Source organism: Ovis canadensis, chromosome 3, assembly GCF_042477335.2.
Source record: "Ovis canadensis isolate MfBH-ARS-UI-01 breed Bighorn chromosome 3, ARS-UI_OviCan_v2, whole genome shotgun sequence".
Lineage (NCBI taxonomy): Eukaryota > Metazoa > Chordata > Mammalia > Artiodactyla > Bovidae > Ovis > Ovis canadensis.
The window spans coordinates 36,016,381-36,033,924 of NC_091247.1; the positions used below are offsets into that span (position 1 = coordinate 36,016,381).

The following is a 17,544-nucleotide window of genomic DNA, read 5'->3' on the forward strand; positions in this document are numbered from 1 at the left end:
TGTTCAAGCCTTAGGAAGCCTGCTTCCTGGCATAGGTAAACTTGAATACTTAAACAGAGTTGAGAATTAACCAGGTATAGGAGGAAGCTGAGGAAGGCCCGTTAGGCAGAGAGAGTGGCGTGCACAAAGGCCAGGAGTTGGTTGGAGTGTGAAGGTGATAGGTGCTTGCTTTTGCTAGTGCAACTCTTGGCAAGACCCCATTAATGGAGGGAGTAGTTTGAATCTAGTAAGATGCAGTGAGGTATGTCACGGAGATAAATTACCAATTCAAGCCCAAAGTAATTAATAGATTTTACCCACTTTTGGTAGTTAATACTTAAAAAAAAAAGATATCTACATGTGGGTCAGCAGTAGCCCTTGGATCAGACCCTAACTTAGCCACTACTTTAGAAAAAGTGAAATTCTATAATCATGAACAAATCTTCTTATGTTAACATGACATCATTATTATTTTATTACTATTTAGTATTTTTTAAACACTGAAGTTTTAGTTGCTAAATTTTATGTAGGAATTAATAAAAATGTGTGACTTACTCTAGAAAGGTGAGAACTTAAAAATCTGAAGTAAAATAGTCATTGTAAAAGTAGCCTACCACTTAACAGAACAGGTTTGTTGATTTAAAAAAAGTTTTTTTCCCTTCTTTCTTTTTCTCAAGAGTACATATTAGCACTATAGATGATTTTCTTTATATTTTGTACTTTGAAATTGGGGATCAAAATAGTTCATCACCATCCCCCAAATTTGATAACATGTCTTCCTAACATATTTTACTTAGAACCAAACTGACTTGAATTTTAAAATAAAACATGTGAGGCCCTTGCAGACTAAGTGTTCTAAAAGCCTCATTCTTTTATCCATGTGGATCATTTGAAGATAATTATCAGAGGAGAAGTAAAGGGAAAAAGGTTTCTGAGCCAAAGAATCTTGGTTCATCTCATGAAGAGAAGATTACAGTCTGGAATCTTTCTGATAAAACCTGAGTTGTTGGTTAGGGAGCAGAGACGAAAGAGGGCTTGTTTGAGGGAAGGACGGCCTGGAGCAGAAGAGCTGAGGGTCCAGTGGTTGCTGAATGTGGGCTGACTGAATGTCGTCTCTGCAGTAATCATGCAGATGACGCTGAGCCATCACTCAGTCGTCTCTCCTTGCCTAAGTCTCCTAATTGGCAAACTGGAAATGGTAGTAATATTTTACTTGTTTAGTTGGTCCATCCTGCTGCAATAAAAACAAATTTGTAACAGGCAAGGATTTTTATCTCTGTCATTCACAAGCTTTTCCTTGACGTGATAACCAAGTGAGAATCTATGGGATAAAGTTTTGCTTATATAAACACCATGCAAATTTTAGTGGGCCTTGTGACTGACCTTTTTTTTTTTTTTTTGGCTGCAGGATAAATCCCAGCTCGAATTTTAGAAGTGTTGAAACTATGGATTCTGTTCTCAAAATCTGAGTCGCACCATGAGTGGGCAGGGTGGGTCAAGGTCACGGAGCCTAGGTGGAGGCTCAGGAGACCGGTGGTAGTGTTGGGTCCGGGGTTGGGAAGCCAGGCAGTCCCGTAACTTCTATCTCCAGAAGTGCCTTCTCCACACACGCCACCCACTAACAGCCTGAGCTCCTGCTCTTCCCTCAGCCTGGACTGCCATCCCCACCAGCTAACCTGCCCCATGTTCCCTCACCTCCCTAGGCCTCTGCACCAGTGCCACTCAGCACTGAGGCCTTCTCTGCCCCCGTATCCACGTTCCTCTTCTCTGCCTTGTTCTTCTCTCTGCCACTTTTCACCCTTTAATACACCATACATTTTATTTATGTGACTACAGTCTGTTCCTCACTAGGCTGTGTGCTTTTTGAGAGTGGAGCTATTGATTTCTTCACTGTGTGTGTCTTTAGCACTTAGAATGGGCAGGTAGTAGGTGTTTCAGTTCAGTCGCTCAGTCGTGTCCGACTCTTTGTGACCCGTTGAATCGCAGCACCCCAGGCCTCCCTGTCCATCCCAACTCCCGGAGTTCACTCAAACTCATGTCCATCGAGTCGGTAATGCCATCCAGCCATCTCATCCTCGGTCATCCCCTTCTCCTCCTGCCCCCAATCCCTCCCAGCATCATAGTCTTTTCCAATGAGTCAACTCTTCGCATGAGGTGGCCAAAGTATTGGAGTTTCAGGTTTAGCATCACTCCTTCCAAAGATATCCCAGGGCTGATCTCCTTTAGGATGGACTGGTTGGATCTCCTTGCAGTCCAAGGGACTCTCAAGAGTCTTCTCCAACACCACAGTTCAAAAGCATCAAGTCTTTGGCACTCAGCCTTCTTCACAGTCCAACTCTCACATCCATACATGACCACAGGAAAAACCATAGCCTTGACTAGATGGACCTTTGTTGACAAAGTAATGTCTCTGCTTTTCAATATGCTATCTAGGTTGGTCATAATTTTCCTTTCAAGTAGTAAGCGTCTTTTAATTTCATGGCTGCAATCACCATCTGCAGTGATTTTGGAGCCCCCCAAAATAAAGTTTGACACTGTTTCCACTGTTTCCCCATCTATTTCCCATGAAGTGATGGGACCAGATGCCATGATCTTCGTTTTCTGAATGTTGAGCTTTAAGCCAACTTTTTCATTCTCATCAAGAGGCTTTTTAGTTCCTCTTCACTTCCTGCCATAAGGGTGGTATCATCTGCATATCTAAGGTTATTGATATTTCTCCCAGAAATCTTGATTCCAGCTTGTGCTTCTTCCAGTCCAGCGTTTCTCATGATGTACTCTGCATAGAAGTGAAATAAGCAGGGTGACAATATACAGCCTTGACGTACTCCTTTTCCTATTTGGAACCAGTCTGTTGTTCCATGTCCAGATCTAACTGTTGCTTCCTGACCTGCATACAGATTTCTCAAGAGGCAGGTCAGGTGGTCTGGTATTCCCATCTCTTTCAGAATTTTCCACAGTTTATTGTGATCCACACAGTCAAAGGCTTTGGCATAGTCAATAAAGCAGAAATAGATGTTTTTCTGGAACTCTCTTGCTTTTTCCATGATCCAGTGGATGTTGGCAATTTGATCTCTGGTTCCGCTGCCTTTTCTAAAACTAGCTTGAACGTCAGGGAGTTCACGGTTCACATATTGCTGAAGCCTGGCTTGGAGAATTTTGAGCATTACTTTACTAGCGTGTGAGGTGAGTGCAATTGTGCGGTAGTTTGAGCATTCTTTGACATTGCCTTTCTTTGGGATTGGAATGAAAACTGACCTTTTCCAGTCCTGTGGCCACTGCTGAGTTTTCCAAATTTGCTGGCATATTGAGTGTAGCACTTTCACAGCATCATCTTTCAGGATTTGAAATAGCTCAACTGGAATTCCATCACCTCCACTAGCTTTGTTCGTAGTGATGCTTTCTAAGGCCCACTTGACTTCACATTCCAGGATGTCTGGCTCTAGGTGAGTGATCACACCATCGTGATTATCTTGGTCGTGAAGATCTTTTTTGTATAGTTCTTCTGTGTATTCTTGCCACCTCTTCTTAATATCTTCTGCTTCTGTTAGGTCCCTACCATTTCTGTCCTTTATCGAGCCCATCTTTGCATGAAATGTTCCCTTGGTATCTCTAATTTTCTTGAATAGATATCTAGTCTTTCCCATTCTGTTGTTTTCCTCTATTTCTTTGCATTGATTGCTGAGGAAGGCTTTCTTATCTCTTCTTGGTATTCTTTGGAACTCTGCATTCAGATGCTTATATCTTTCCTTTTCTCCTTTGCTTTTCACTTCTTTTCACAGCTATTTGTAGTAAGTGTTTGTAGTAGGTGTTTAGTGAATATTTTTGAATAAATAAATGATTAATTTAACTTTTTTCCCAGAAAACTTTCAGATGGCTATGTAGAGCTCTGAGCTGATATGAATTGAAAAGTTTCTCTTTATCTGTAGAATGACAAAGGGCAGATCCCCGCTGATGTTGTCCCAGACCCAGTAGAGATGCCCTTGGAAATGGCTGATGCCGCGGCCACTGCTAAGGAAATCAAGCAGATGCTGCTGGACGCTGCGCCTCTGTCATATGATCTCTCAAAGCCCTTGCTTCCAAATTATGATCGTGTTACTAGCAAGGCAATGCTGACGTCACTTGGCCTGAAGCTGGGGGATCGTGTTGTTATTGCAGGACAGAAGGTATGATAGTAGTTGCCGTCTCTAAAGCCATGTCCAAGGTCACGATGTGGCTTATGTGCCAAGGGTGCAGTGTGGCTTGGGGTGTTTTTTTTGCTTTGTTTTTAAGTTCAATGTTTAGGTAGAAAGATACTCAATGGAAAACATGAGATTTAGATGCACGGTTACTATAAAGTATAACTTAAGAATATAAACTATTTGTCAAACTGAATGATGAAGGCATCTGTATTTAAATGGGAGAATATTGGAGGGGCTGAGTGAATTTACAGGCTTCCAGTCCGCACGTTTCCCCTTGCAGCTCCCTCTTCCTGAGTAGTTGTCTCCCACAAATTACTACTGTATGAAAATGCAGCAAACGTGACTCTCACTGTTTCTGCCTTAATTGTTAAGTGCATATAGATTTAGGATTCTTATGCCTTCTTGGTCCATCAACTCTTTTATGATTCTTTGCGTCTATTTGTATCCCTGGTAATATTTTCCTTCTTCTGAAGTCCGCTTTGAGTGAGTGCTTTTTAAAGACTTCTGTGATAAAGTTACAAGAGTAGAAAATTTAGGATTACAAGTAATACTCAAAAGTTACCCTGATTTATATTTCTTTAGGTTGGAACATTGAGATTTTGTGGAACAACTGAATTTGCAAGTGGACAGTGGGCTGGCATTGAGTTGGATGAACCAGAAGGAAAAAACAATGGAAGTGTTGGGAAAGTCCAGTATTTTAAGTGTGCCCCCAAATATGGTAAGGTAGATACTGCCTAATTTGATGAGAATTAATTTAAAGTAATACAGTTTTACTCTTTGATTAAAAAAAATTTTTTTTATGGTTGAATTTGATCTGTAATGCTGAGGCACAGCATTTAATGACCCATTTCAACTATTTCATAGACTTTTTCTTTTCTGTTATTAGTTTACTTTTTAATTGAAGGATAATGCTTTACAGAATTTTGTTGTTTTCTGTCAAACCTCAACATGAATCAACCATAGTATATATATAAGCCCTCCCTTTTGAGCCTCCCTCTCATCTCCCACCCCATCCCACCCCTTTAGACTGATACAGAGGCCCTGTTCGAGTTTCCTGAGCCATACAGCAAATTCCTGTTGGCTATCTATTTTACATATAGTAATGTAAGTTTCCATGTTACCCTTTTCATATATCTCACCCCTTTTCATTATTTTTTAAATAAAGCATTCTCCCTGGTTATAAGTGAATGAAGAGTCTACCCTTTTCTTGCTGAGCAGTCTTGTGACTGATAGAGTATGTCTTACTAGGAGTGCACCCAGCTCTGTGGACCTTCCTGAATCCTGCTGGTGGTGGTGTCATGACTGAAGAAGGGCTTTTATCCTTTATTACCAAAGAACTACAGTACTCTAGAGGCTAAAGAACTTGAAAAATTAGAAAAGCAAGTGAGGCCAACTTTATTACTGTGCTTCTGAGCTGGAATGATTCTTTCTTTCTCTGACGAATGTTTGCTTAATTTTACTTTCTCTGTTTCTCTCTCTGTCTCTCACACACACTCTGGCACATTGATTTCTAATTGCTTTTGTCACTTACTATGTTGAGAATATTTTCCCAGAACATTAATTTCCCTTTTTGCACAGTATTTCATCTTGCAGCTCGATACGGAGGCAGTACAGGGTAGTGTTTGAAGAGTACAGGCTTTGGAGCTGATGGCTGGGGTGTGAATCAGCTGTTCTCTTTACCAGCTATGGGACCTTCTTTCTCTTCTTGTGTTGCCTCAGTTTTCTTCTGTAAATTGAGGATAACAAACCTACAGAGTTCATGTGAGAGTTAAGTGTATTGATAAATACAGAAAGCACCTAGAAAAGTGCTTGGTTTCCTGTAAGCACCCGAAAAATATTAACTACCTGCTACCTCTTGTAAATGTATCAAATGGGGGATTGTGTTGTTACTGCAGGACAGAAGGTATGATAGTAGCTGCTATCTCTAAAGCCATGTCCAAGGTCATGACATGGCCTCTGTGCCAAGGGTGCAGTGTGGCTTGGAGTGGTTTCGTTTTGGAGCCTGGCCATTTGGGAAACTCACCAGTTTCCTTTCATCATACACTTAAGCTGAGCCTCATTTTTAGCTCTATTAAAATTTTTCTTTACGAAGAGTGTCCATGATATTAGGTTTAAAAAACATAAAAAAAGGAGAAAAAATGTAAAATGGCCTGTATATGTTTTCTGTTTCTTTTTTTCCATAAAATTTGGATTATAAGTAGATAGCCTGCATTTTTAACTGACATCCTATTAGAATTTCTATAAATCTTTAAACATTTTTTAAAAGAATGATTTTTTTAATATGATTCCATTTCGTTTAGTTTTTCTTATTTGATAGGTGAAATTTGTTTGAATTCATATTTCTCTTGATTTTGTTGAAGTGGATTGTCTAAAATGTTCTTTTGTAGCCCATGTATTTTTTGTATTGTCTTGCTAATTCCCAAGAAATAATTACTTATAGTTTGTCCATTAAAAAATTGGGATATTAGTGTTATTTTAAACTGGTAACAGTTTTTAAAATATGCATACATGTTTAGGATGTTAAGCCTTTATATTTACCACAGATATTTTGCCTAGTTTGTCATTTTCCTTTGAACTCCATCTGCAGTGTTTTTGGACATGTAATTTTATGCAGTTAAAAAAGACTTTTCCTTTATAATTTCTTAAGATTGCTTTTATGCTAAGGTAGGTCATTCTTCCTAATCCAAGGATTCATTATAGGTTATATATTTTATTCTTTTGAATGTGTTTATTCTTAAATACTGTATTAGTCAATTAATTTGGAGTTTATTTGGTTAGTTGTATCAGGTTAAGAATTTAATTTTCTTTTATTAGCTAATTTTGGCAACTGTCCAGCAGATGAAGGGCAAGACCAAAACCATTAGCAGCAGAGAGAGCCGATGTAGATCAAAGCCTTGGGAGGGGCTTAGACGGTAACAGAGTATTTGTGGCCTCCCTAACCCCATCATCTCAAGGAGAGGCATGCATGATTAGGACAGAGGTGGATCCCCAAGAACCCTTCCTCCATTCCTCTTTACCTATTTAAATGGCAAGTTGGGGGGCAAGGGTCATGTCTTGGATTATATAGAAATGGGCATAGTCCTTCCTGCCGAACCAGCTCAGCAGTCTGAGCCCAGTCTTTGCTAAATTACTTGAGGTGCTGGGAGCAGGAGAGGTGGAGCACCCCCTGGTGAAGCAGAAGCCAAAGGTTTCTCAGCAACAGGGTTTTTTTTCCTTCTCTCTAAATCTATCCTTTTCCCTTTGACTTGTTGTGCTTTCTTTATTATGAATTAAGTTCTTCTAAATGCTACAGTCTGTTTCAGGATTGTTTTGTTCCATTGATTTGTTAATTATAGCACATATTAGATTTTTTAATTATAGAAATTTTATAACAATTTTTAAAAAGTTTTTTTTAGAGCAGTTTTAGGTTCTTAGCAAAATTGAGAGGAGGGTACAGAGACTTCCTGTAAACCTCCTGCCCCACACATGCACGGCTTCCCCTTTCATCAACATCCCTTCACCAGAGGGTACATTCCTTGCAATTGTTGAATCTACATGAACACATCATAATCACTCAAAGGCCATAGTTTGCCTTAAGATGCACTCTTCATGCTGTGTATTCTGTGAGTCTGGACACATATATAATGGCATGAGTCCACCAATGCCATATTATAGAGTATTTTCACTTCCCTCAAGACCCTGTGTGCTCCACCTATTCAGCCACCCTCCCCCCACTATCCCCCTGACAATCAATGATTGTTTTACTGTCTCCATAGTTTTGTCTTTTCCAGAATGTCATAGAGCTGGAATCATACAGTATGTAGCCTTTTAATATTGGCTTCTTTCACTTATTAATTTGCATTTATATCTCTTCATTACTTGATAGCTCATGTCTTTTTAGCACTGAGTAATACTCCCATGGTCTGGAGGTATCACAGACTTCCATTATTTCTCCATTGATCTACTAAAGGATATCTTGGTTGCTTCTAAGTTTAGGCAATTGTGAAAATTTTATAATAATTTTCAATATTTGATAAAACTATTTTTATTCCTTTTAATAATTACCAAAGTAAACACAAATGCCTAGTTTAATTAGTCAAATTGTGTTGTAAAACAATAATGAAACCCTCCCCTGGCTTGCACTTCCTCACTCCAAGTCCCGTTCTTTAGAGGCAAGAATGTTTTTTACTTCTTTAGCTGTTATCTTCTGATGTTCATTTAATATTTTGACTAATATATTTATAGGAATCTTTCCAATTTTAGACTCTATTGACTTCATACTATGAAGAGAAAGATTTGATATTCTTACTATTCTAAGTCAGGTTTTTTTTTTTTGGTTGACTTCTTTGTTTTGGTGGATCACATCCCTTCAGTAGCTTTTTCATAGACGACTCATGGGAGGTAAATTTTTTGAGAGTTTCCATTCCAGAAATGTATATTTCTACCCTTACACTTCATATGATAATTTAGTGGGATCAGGAATAGGTTGAAATTCACATTCTTTCAATATTTGGAAGGTGATACACTATTGTCTAATGCAATTTGGCAAATGTTTTCTGTTATGGGCCAGGTAGTAAATAATTTTGGAGAAGGAAATGACAACCCACTCCAGTATTCTTGCCTGGAAAATCCCATGGATGGAGAAGCCTGGTAGGCTACAGTCTATGGGGTCGCAAAGAGTTATGGGCCATATTTTAGGTGTTCAGCTGGCTTAAAACTAAGCATTCAAAAAACTAAGATTCAGTCCCATCACTTCATGGCAAATAGATGGGGAAACAGTGACAGACTTTATTTTCTTGGGCTCCAAAATCACTGCAGATGGTGACTGCAGCCATGAAATTAAAAGATGCTTACTCCTTGAAAGAAAAGCTGTGATCAACCTAGTTCAGTTCAGTTCAGTCACTCAGTTGTATCCGACTCTTTGTGATCCCATGAATCGCAGCACGCCAGGCCTCCCTGTCCATCACCAACTCCCAGAGTTTACCCAAACTCATGTCCATTGAGTCAGTGATGCCATCCAGCCATCTCATCCTCTGTTGTCCCCTTCTCCTCCTGCCCCCAATCCCTTCCAGCATCAGGGTCTTTTCCAGTGAGTCAACTCTTCACATGAGGTGGCCAAAATATTGGAGTTTCAGCTTCAGCATCAGTCCTTCCAATGAACACCCAGAACTGATTTCCTTTAGGATGGACTGGTTGGATCTCCTTGTAGTCCAAGGGACTCTCAAGAGTCTTCTTCAATACCACAGCTTCCAGTTCTCATGTATGGATGTGAGAGTTGGACTATAAGGAAAACTGAGCACCACAGAATTGGTGCTTTTGAACTGTGGTGTTGGAGAAGATTCTTGAGAGTCCCTTGGACTGCAAGGAGATCCAACCAGTGCATCCTAAAGGAGATCAGTTCTGGGTGTTCATTGGAAGGACTGATGGTGAAGCTGAAGCTCCAATACTTTGCCACCAGATGTGAAGAACTGACTCCTTTGAAAAGACCCTGATGCTGGGAAAGATTGAAGGCAGGAGAAGGGGACGAGAGAGGATGAGATGGTTGGATGGTATCACCGATTGGGTGGACATGAGTTTGAGCAAGCTCTGGGAGTTGGTGATGGACAGGGAGGCCTGATGTGCTGCACTCCATGGGGTCACAGAGTTTGACACAACTGAACTGAACTGATGGGCCATACGGTCTCTTGTTGCAACTCTTCAGCTCTCCTATTGTAGTGAATAAGCAGGCATAGACAATATGTAAACAAATGGGTATGGCTGTGTTCCAACAGAACATTACAGAAGAAGGCAGCAGGGAGGACCTGGCTCTTATCTTGAGATTCCATGTTGCTGTTTACAAGTTTCAGAGTCTTTCTTCTGCTTTTCCCTTTTCCCTATTTTTGGAAACTTCTTTGGAAGCTTTAGTGTTTTTTCTCTCTTTTTTAAAATTTTATTTTTTCTTTAGTGTTTATGTTTTTATTTCTTATTAAAATTGTAGTAGAGTTTTAGGAGAAATTGTGAGTAAACAAAATGGGTTATGTTTATCTAGAAATTCATTACTCTTCTGTTTAAAAATAATTCTTCCTTAGATGTTTATTTTTAGTTAAGCCTTATAGTTATATGTTAGGATCTGAGGAGAATCCCATCACTGTTTTGATTAGCATGAGATTCTAAACAGGAAGGTTAGCATGTATATGGCGCACACTTTGGACTTTGATTGTATTCAATCATTGCTTTAAATTTAGTTTTGCTTCTCTCAAATGATTTAGTTAATTAAAAAAAGCAAGGAGGATGAGAGCTATATAGTTCATTCATTGAACATGTTATTGTGACTTTAGTGACACAAACAAATTTGAAAAATAATTCATAGTCTGCCCTTGGTTTTTGATTTTTTTTCAGTCCTTCCTATATCCACACATATAACTTCTCACAGATATAATCATAATGCAGTCAAACTTACAGTTCAATTTTTGTTTTCTTGAATTTGCTTTTCATATTTTTCTATATTTCTACGTAATCTTTATTGTTCTAGTTGTTAATGGTGATGTAATAGTTCATAAATATAGTTGATTATTCCTTCTATTGCCAAATAATTGTTTTCTCTTACTTATAATATTGCAGTGTTGGCTCATTCAGGTATACAGTCTTTTCCTCCAATTTGGATTATTTTCTTATAATTTCCAAAAGTGTGATTGGGTCATAGTAGAAAACTAGGAGTTGCTTTTATTCTTGAAATCTATCTTCTCCTTATAATATACCTGTGTAACCTTGTTCGTACCTCTTAAATATGAGTATTTCCTTATAGTTAGTATCATAAAGTAAATTAGGGCAGAATTCTTGTCTTCCAAGAAGATTTTACAAATGTACATCCCACAGTATAAAATAATTTATTTCTTCAAGCCCTTGATTTGAGAATGTATGTGTATTTGGCAAGGAAAATAATTTAGAGAAAAGAATAGAAAGTCAGAAAAATCTGATAGTCGGGAGACAGAAGAGAAAAAACACTGTGGAGAAGTCAAAAGATCTGGGAAGATCAGAAGGAAGTACTGGAGAATCCAAGGAAGGAAAGAATGTCAGAAAAGCAGTGTAGTTTGTACTTGTTAGCTATAAATAGAGCACTCACTTTTTGTTGTCCTTTAAAACCTATTTTAAAACAAGTTGTTTTAATGTATTACATTTTGGTCATAATGTGGCTTTGTTAGTTTAGGTGTAAACACTGAATGGAAATGCATAGTACCCATATTATGACTTTATTTTTTCTTCTTAAATATCTTAGCCAAATAATCTTGGTATTTACAGTTCATATTTACTGTTTCTAATGTCTGCCTGTTTATATATACTGGAATTTTATGCCCAGATAAACTTGTTTTTTAATGGAATTTTATACTCTCAGCTGCAGCAGAGAGGCTGCCTCCTCCCCCATCCCCCCCATGCCTCTCCTCCCCAACACACACTGTATTGTTTCTGATTTTCAGATGTTAAGGGATAAGCCTTTGGGGAAGATTATATTTCGTATTCAAAAGTATTTTATATCCCAACTATGTGTCAGGCACTATAATTAGGAACTTTGGGGGAATGCAGAGATGAGTAATCTTGAATTTTGTCTTTAAAGTCTGGAAAGGAGATAAAACATGGACATAAAAAGTTATAATATGGGAAAAAATATGTCCTAAGGAGCTATAGAGAAAGTGACATGGAAGAACAGTTTTTATACTATATAGCAGGGGTCCCCAACCTCCAGGATCTAATGCCTACTGATGTGAGGTGGAGCTGATGTAATAAAAATAGAAATAATATGCACAGCAAATGTAATGCGCTTGAATCATCCTGAAACCATCCCTCCTACCCCAGTCCGTGGGAAAATTGTCTTCCACAACACTGATCCCTAGTGCCAAAGAGGTTGGGGACCACTGCTGATATAGTACATTATTATTTGCTGGTACTTAGAAGTAATTATACATAAAAGTATAATGATTACTTCTACTCATTCCTCTTTTTCCTTAGTTTCACATAGTGCCTAATTATGTTATGTGCTTCTTGAATTACTGTGTATGTTGTTAGTCTTGACAACTAGATTGTAACCTCTCTGAGGGCAAGTACTGATTCTTACTCTTTTTTTTCTCTCTCTCACTACAAGGACACCTAGTAGTCACTCAAAAAGAACTTAAAGATGTTTTGCTACTGAATGGTTGTACTTGTCCCTTTATTGGAAATGCTTTCAATTGTTTAATATTAAAATTCTGCCTTTTCTCTTAGGTATTTTTGCACCTCTTTCAAAGATAAGCAAAGCAAAAGATCGAAGGAAGAATATAGCACACACTTCTACAAAAGCTGGACCTCTCATCAGGTCCCAGAAAATTGATGTAGCTCACGTAACATCAAAAGTAAATACTGGTAGGTCAAACCAGAATGTTAGATATCTTGTTTTAATTTTAATCCATGGAATACCTTATATTGCTTCAGACTTTTTGTTTAGCTACCTGTGAAACCTGAATTTATTGCCTGCAAAGTACTTGGTTTATGATTTTAATTCCTAAAAGAGTATTTCAGATATGTTCCTTCCCTTTCCCCCCATCTATCTCCGTACTTTTATCTAACCTCAAAGCTAGACTTTACACCTCTGATAAATATTTATGCAGTACAACTAGCTTTATGTTTCTCACCTATTCAAGAATTTTAGTGACTTTTTTAAGATTTTTTTTTATATGGACCATTTTAAAAAAGTCTTTATTGAATTTGTTACAGCGTTGCTACTGTTATTATGTTTTGTTTTTTTTTTGGCTAAGAGGTATGAGTGATCTTAGCTCCTCGACCAGGGAAGGCAAAGTCCTAACCATTGGACCACCAGGAAGTCCCTACTGAGTTGTTTTTTTTTTTTAATTAGAGAAAGTCATGACTCTTGAAACTGGCTGTCAGAGACCTTTTGCTGATGGAGGGTCTTACTGTTTTGCAGTTGAGCTGTGGTTGATCATGTCTCACTTTCTTTTGTATATATTGTTCTGACTCTTCCCTTCATACTTGTCCCAAGCTGTTACTCTGCAATGTTTGACCTCTCCCGGAGGTCTGTGTCTTTGTGTACCTCCTTATTCACATCCTGTTTCTCCATGAGGACCCCCTGAGGACCCAGGTCTCTTTGATCTCTTCATTCTTATCCACACTACCTAGTTGCTATTTTTTACCGTGGGTTTTGTCCTCTGATTGCCTTATCCATGCAGATCTTTTATTCTGTTGGCAAAATCTTAAACTTTAAATGGACTGTGAGAGTATTTTGTACTTTCGTATTCACTGTGGCTTCCCTGGTGGCTCAGATGGTATAGTGTCTGCCTGCAATGTGGGAGACCCAGATTCAATCCCTGGGTTGGGAAGATCCCCTGGAGAAAGAAATGGCACCCCACTCTAGTACTCTTGCCTGGAAAACCCCATGGATGGAAGAACCTGGCAGTCTACAGTCCATGGGTTAGCAAAGAGTCAGACATGACTGAGCGACTTCACTTTCACTTTTCATTCACTGTGGCACATAGCACAGAATAGGCGCTTAATACAATGAAACTAAGCCATGCCGTGTGGGGCCACCCAAGACGGGAGGGTCATGGTGGAGAGGTCTGACAGAATGTGGTCCACTGGAGAAGGGAATGGCAAACCACTTCAGTATTCTTGCCTTGAGAATCCCATGAACAGTATGAAAAGGCAAAATGGTAGGATACTGAAAGGGGAACTCCCTGGGTCGGTAGGTGCCCAATATGCTACTGGAGATCAGTGGAGAAATAACTCCAGAAAGAATGAAGGGATGGAGCCAAAGCAAAAACAATACCCAGTTGTGGATGTGACTGGTGATAGATGAGATGGCTGGATGGCATCACTGACTCGATGGACATGAGTTTGAGTGAACTCCCGGAGTTGGTGATGGACAGGGAGGCCTGGCGTGCTGTGATTCATGGGGTTGCAAAGAGTTGGACATGACTGAGTGGCTGAACTGAACTGAACTGAACTGAACCCATCAATAGCTGAAGCAGGAGGGCTCTCTACCATGAATAAAGGAGTGTGTCCAGGAATTGGGTTGCCCTTTCTACTCTGTTCCATTGACTTATTTGAATATCCCTGTGTCAGTACTGCACTTCATGATTACTATAGGTTTTTTAAAAAAAACCTTGATCTCCATTAGAGGAAAGCCTCTTCTTTTTTCTTGAACAGTGTCCTACCTGTTTGGCCTTTTTTATTTTTTTATTATTTTTAAAAATTAATTTATTTTTTAACTTTACAATATTGTATTGGTTTTGCCATACATTGACATGAATCCGCCATGGGTGTACATGTGTTCCCCATCCTGAACCCCCCTCCCATCTCCCTCCCCATCCTATCCCTCTGGGTCATCCAAGTACACCAGCCCCGAGCACCCTGTATCATGCACTGAACCTGGACTGGCGATTTGTTTCACATGTGATAATTTACATGTTTCAGTGACATTCTCCCATATCATCCTGCCCTCTCTGTCTCCCACAGAGTCCAAAAGACTGTTCTATATATCTGTGTCTCTTTTGCTGTCTCGCATACAGGGTTATCGTTACCATCTTTCTAAATTCCATATATATGTGTTAGTATATTGTATTGGTGTTTTTCTTTCTGGCTTACTTCACTCTGTATAATCAGCTCCAGTTTCATCCACCTCATTAGAACTGATTCAAATGTATTCTTTTTAATGGCTGAGTAATACTCCATTGTGTATATGTACCACTGCTTTCTTATCCATTCGTCTGCTGGTGGATATCTAGGTTGCTTCCATGTCCTGGCTATTATAAACAGTGATGCGATGAACATTGGGGTACACGTGTCTCTTTCAATTCTGGTTTCCTCGGTGTATATGCCCAGCAGTGGGATTGCTGGGTCATATGGTGGTTCTATTTCCAGATTTTTAAGGAATCGCCACACTGTTCTCCATAGTGGCTGTACTAGTTTGCATTCCCACCAAGAGTGTAAGAAGGTTCCCTTTTCTCCACACCCTCTCCAGCATTTATTGCTTGTAGACTTTTGGATTGCAGCCATTCTGACTGGCGTGAAATGGTACCTTGTTGTGGTTTTGATTTGCATTTCTCTGATAATGAGTGATGTTGAGCATCTTTTCATATGTTTGTTAGCCATCTGTATGTCTTCTTTGGAGAAATGTCTGTTTAGTTCTTTGGCCCACTTTTTGATTGGGTCATTTATTTTTCTGGAATTGAGCTGCATAAGTTGCTTGTATATTTTTGAGATTAATTCTTTGTCCATTGCTTCATTTGCTGTTATTTTCTCCCATTCTGAAGGCTGTCTTTTCACCTTGCTTATAGTTACCTTTGTTGTGCAGAAGCTTTTAAGTTTAATTAGGTCCCATTTGTTTATTTTTGCTTTTATTTCCAATATTCTGGGAGGTGGGTCATAGAGGATCCTGCTGTGATTTATGTTGGAGAGTGTTTTGCCTATGTTTTCGTCTAGGAGTTTTATAGTTTCTGTTCTTACATTTAGATCTTTAATCCATTTTGAGTTTATTTTTGTGTATGATGTTAGAAAGTAATCTAGTTTCATTCTTTTACAAGTGGTTGACCAGTTTTCCCAGAACTACGTGTTAAAGAGATTGTCTTTTCTCCATTGTATATTCTTGGCTCCTTTGTCAAAAATAAGGTGTCCATAGGTGCATGGATTTATCTCTGGGCTTTCTGTTTTGTTCCATTGATCTATATTTCTGTCTTTGTGCCAGTACCATACTGTCTTGATGACTGTGGCTTTGTAGTAGAGCCTGAAGTCAGGCAGGTTGATTCCTCCAGTTCCATTCTTTTTTCTCAAGATTGCTTTGGCTATTCGAGGTTTTTTGTATTTCTATACAAATTGTGAAATTATTTGTTCTAGTTCTGTGAAAAATACCGTTGGTAGCTTGCATTGAATCTATAGATTGCTTTGGCTGGTATACTCATTTTCACTATATTGATTCTTCTGATCCATGAAAACGGTATATTTCTCCATCTATTTGTGTCCTCTTTGATTTCTTTCACCAGTGTTTTATGGTTTTCTATATATAGGTCTTTTGTTTCTTTAGGTAGATATATTCCTAAGTATTTTATTCTTTTCATTGCAATGGTGAATGGAATTGTTTCCTTAATTTCTCTTTCTGTTTTCTCATTGTTGGTGTATAGGAATGCAAGGGATTTCTGTGTGTTGATTTTATATCCTGCAACTTTACTATATTCATTGATTAGCTCTAGTAATTTTCTGGTGGAGTCTTTAGGGTTTTCTATGTAGAGGATCATGTCATCTGCAAACAGTGAGTTTTACTTCTTTTCCAATCTGGATTCCTTTTATTTATTTTTCTGCTCTGATTGCTGTGGCCAAACTTCCAAAACTATGTTGAATAGTAGTGGTGAGAGTGGGCATTCTTGTCTTGTTTCTGACTTTAGGGGAAATGCTTTCAGTGTTTCACCATTGAGGAGGTATGTTCCTTCTATTCCTGCTTTCTGGAGGGTTTTTTTTTTTTTTTAATCATAAATGGATGTTGGATTTTGTCAAAGGCTTTCTCTGCATCTATTGAGATAATCATGTGGTTTTTATTTTTCAGTTTGTTAATGTGTATTACATTGATTGATTTGCAGATATTGAAGAATCCTTGCATCCCTGGGATAAAGCCCTCTTGATCATGATGTATGAGCTTTTTAATATGTTGTTCGATTTTGTTTGCTATAATTTTGTTAAGGATTTTTGCATCTATATTCATCAGTGATATTGGCCTGTAGTTTTGTGTGTGTGTGTTTTTTTTTTGTGTGGCATCTTTGTCAGGTTTTGGTCTTAGGTTGATGGTGGCCTCATAGAATGACTTTGGAAGTTTACCTTCCTCTGAAATTTTCTGCAAGAGTTTGAGTAGGATAGGTGTTAGCTCCTCTCTAAATTTTTGGTAGAATTCAGCTGTGAAGCCATCTGGTCCTGGGCTTTTGCTTGTTGAAAGATTTCTGATACTGGCCTTTTTTATAAATCAAACTTCCATATAAACTTTAGAATAAGCTGTTCAGTTCAGTTCAGTCACTCAGTCATGTCCGACTCTTTGTGACCCCATGGATTGCAGCATACCAGGCCTCCCTGTCCATCACCAACTCCCGGAGTTTACTCAAACTCATGTCCATTGAGTCGGTGATGCCATCCAACCATCTCATCCTCTGTTGTCCCCTCCTCCTCCCACCTTCAATCTTTCCCGGCAACAGGATCTTTTCAGATGAGTCAGTTCTTTGCATCAGGTGGTGAAAGTATTGGAGTTTCAGCTTAAACATCAGTCCTTCCAATGAACACCCAGGACTGATCTCCTTTAGGATGGACTGGTTGGATCTCCTTGCTGTCCAAGGGACTCTCAAAAGTCTTCTCTGACACCACAGTTCAAAAGCATCAATTCTTCAGCACTCAGCTTTCTTTATAGTCC

The 17,544-nt window shown here is 38.8% G+C and overlaps 1 protein-coding gene across 6 annotated transcripts in view; it reads left to right on the forward strand.

The window, feature by feature from the left end:
• The window catches only part of CLIP4 (CAP-Gly domain containing linker protein family member 4), a 73,309-nt gene that overhangs the window by 16,559 nt on the left and 39,206 nt on the right, over positions 1 to 17,544 (forward strand). For 5 of the 6 annotated variants that reach the window (XR_011255569.1, XM_069582887.1, XM_069582884.1 and 2 more), the window contains exons 7-9: positions 3,906 to 4,142; positions 4,740 to 4,875; positions 12,372 to 12,509. Coding sequence is in view for 5 of the 6 variants with exons in the window: in XM_069582887.1 (XP_069438988.1) it covers positions 3,906 to 4,142; positions 4,740 to 4,875; positions 12,372 to 12,509 (511 nt within the window). In the remaining variant the exon portion in view is untranslated. The remainder of the gene's footprint in view (positions 1 to 3,905; positions 4,143 to 4,739; positions 4,876 to 12,371; positions 12,510 to 17,544) is intronic. The other variant, XM_069582888.1, reaches the window with a different exon arrangement.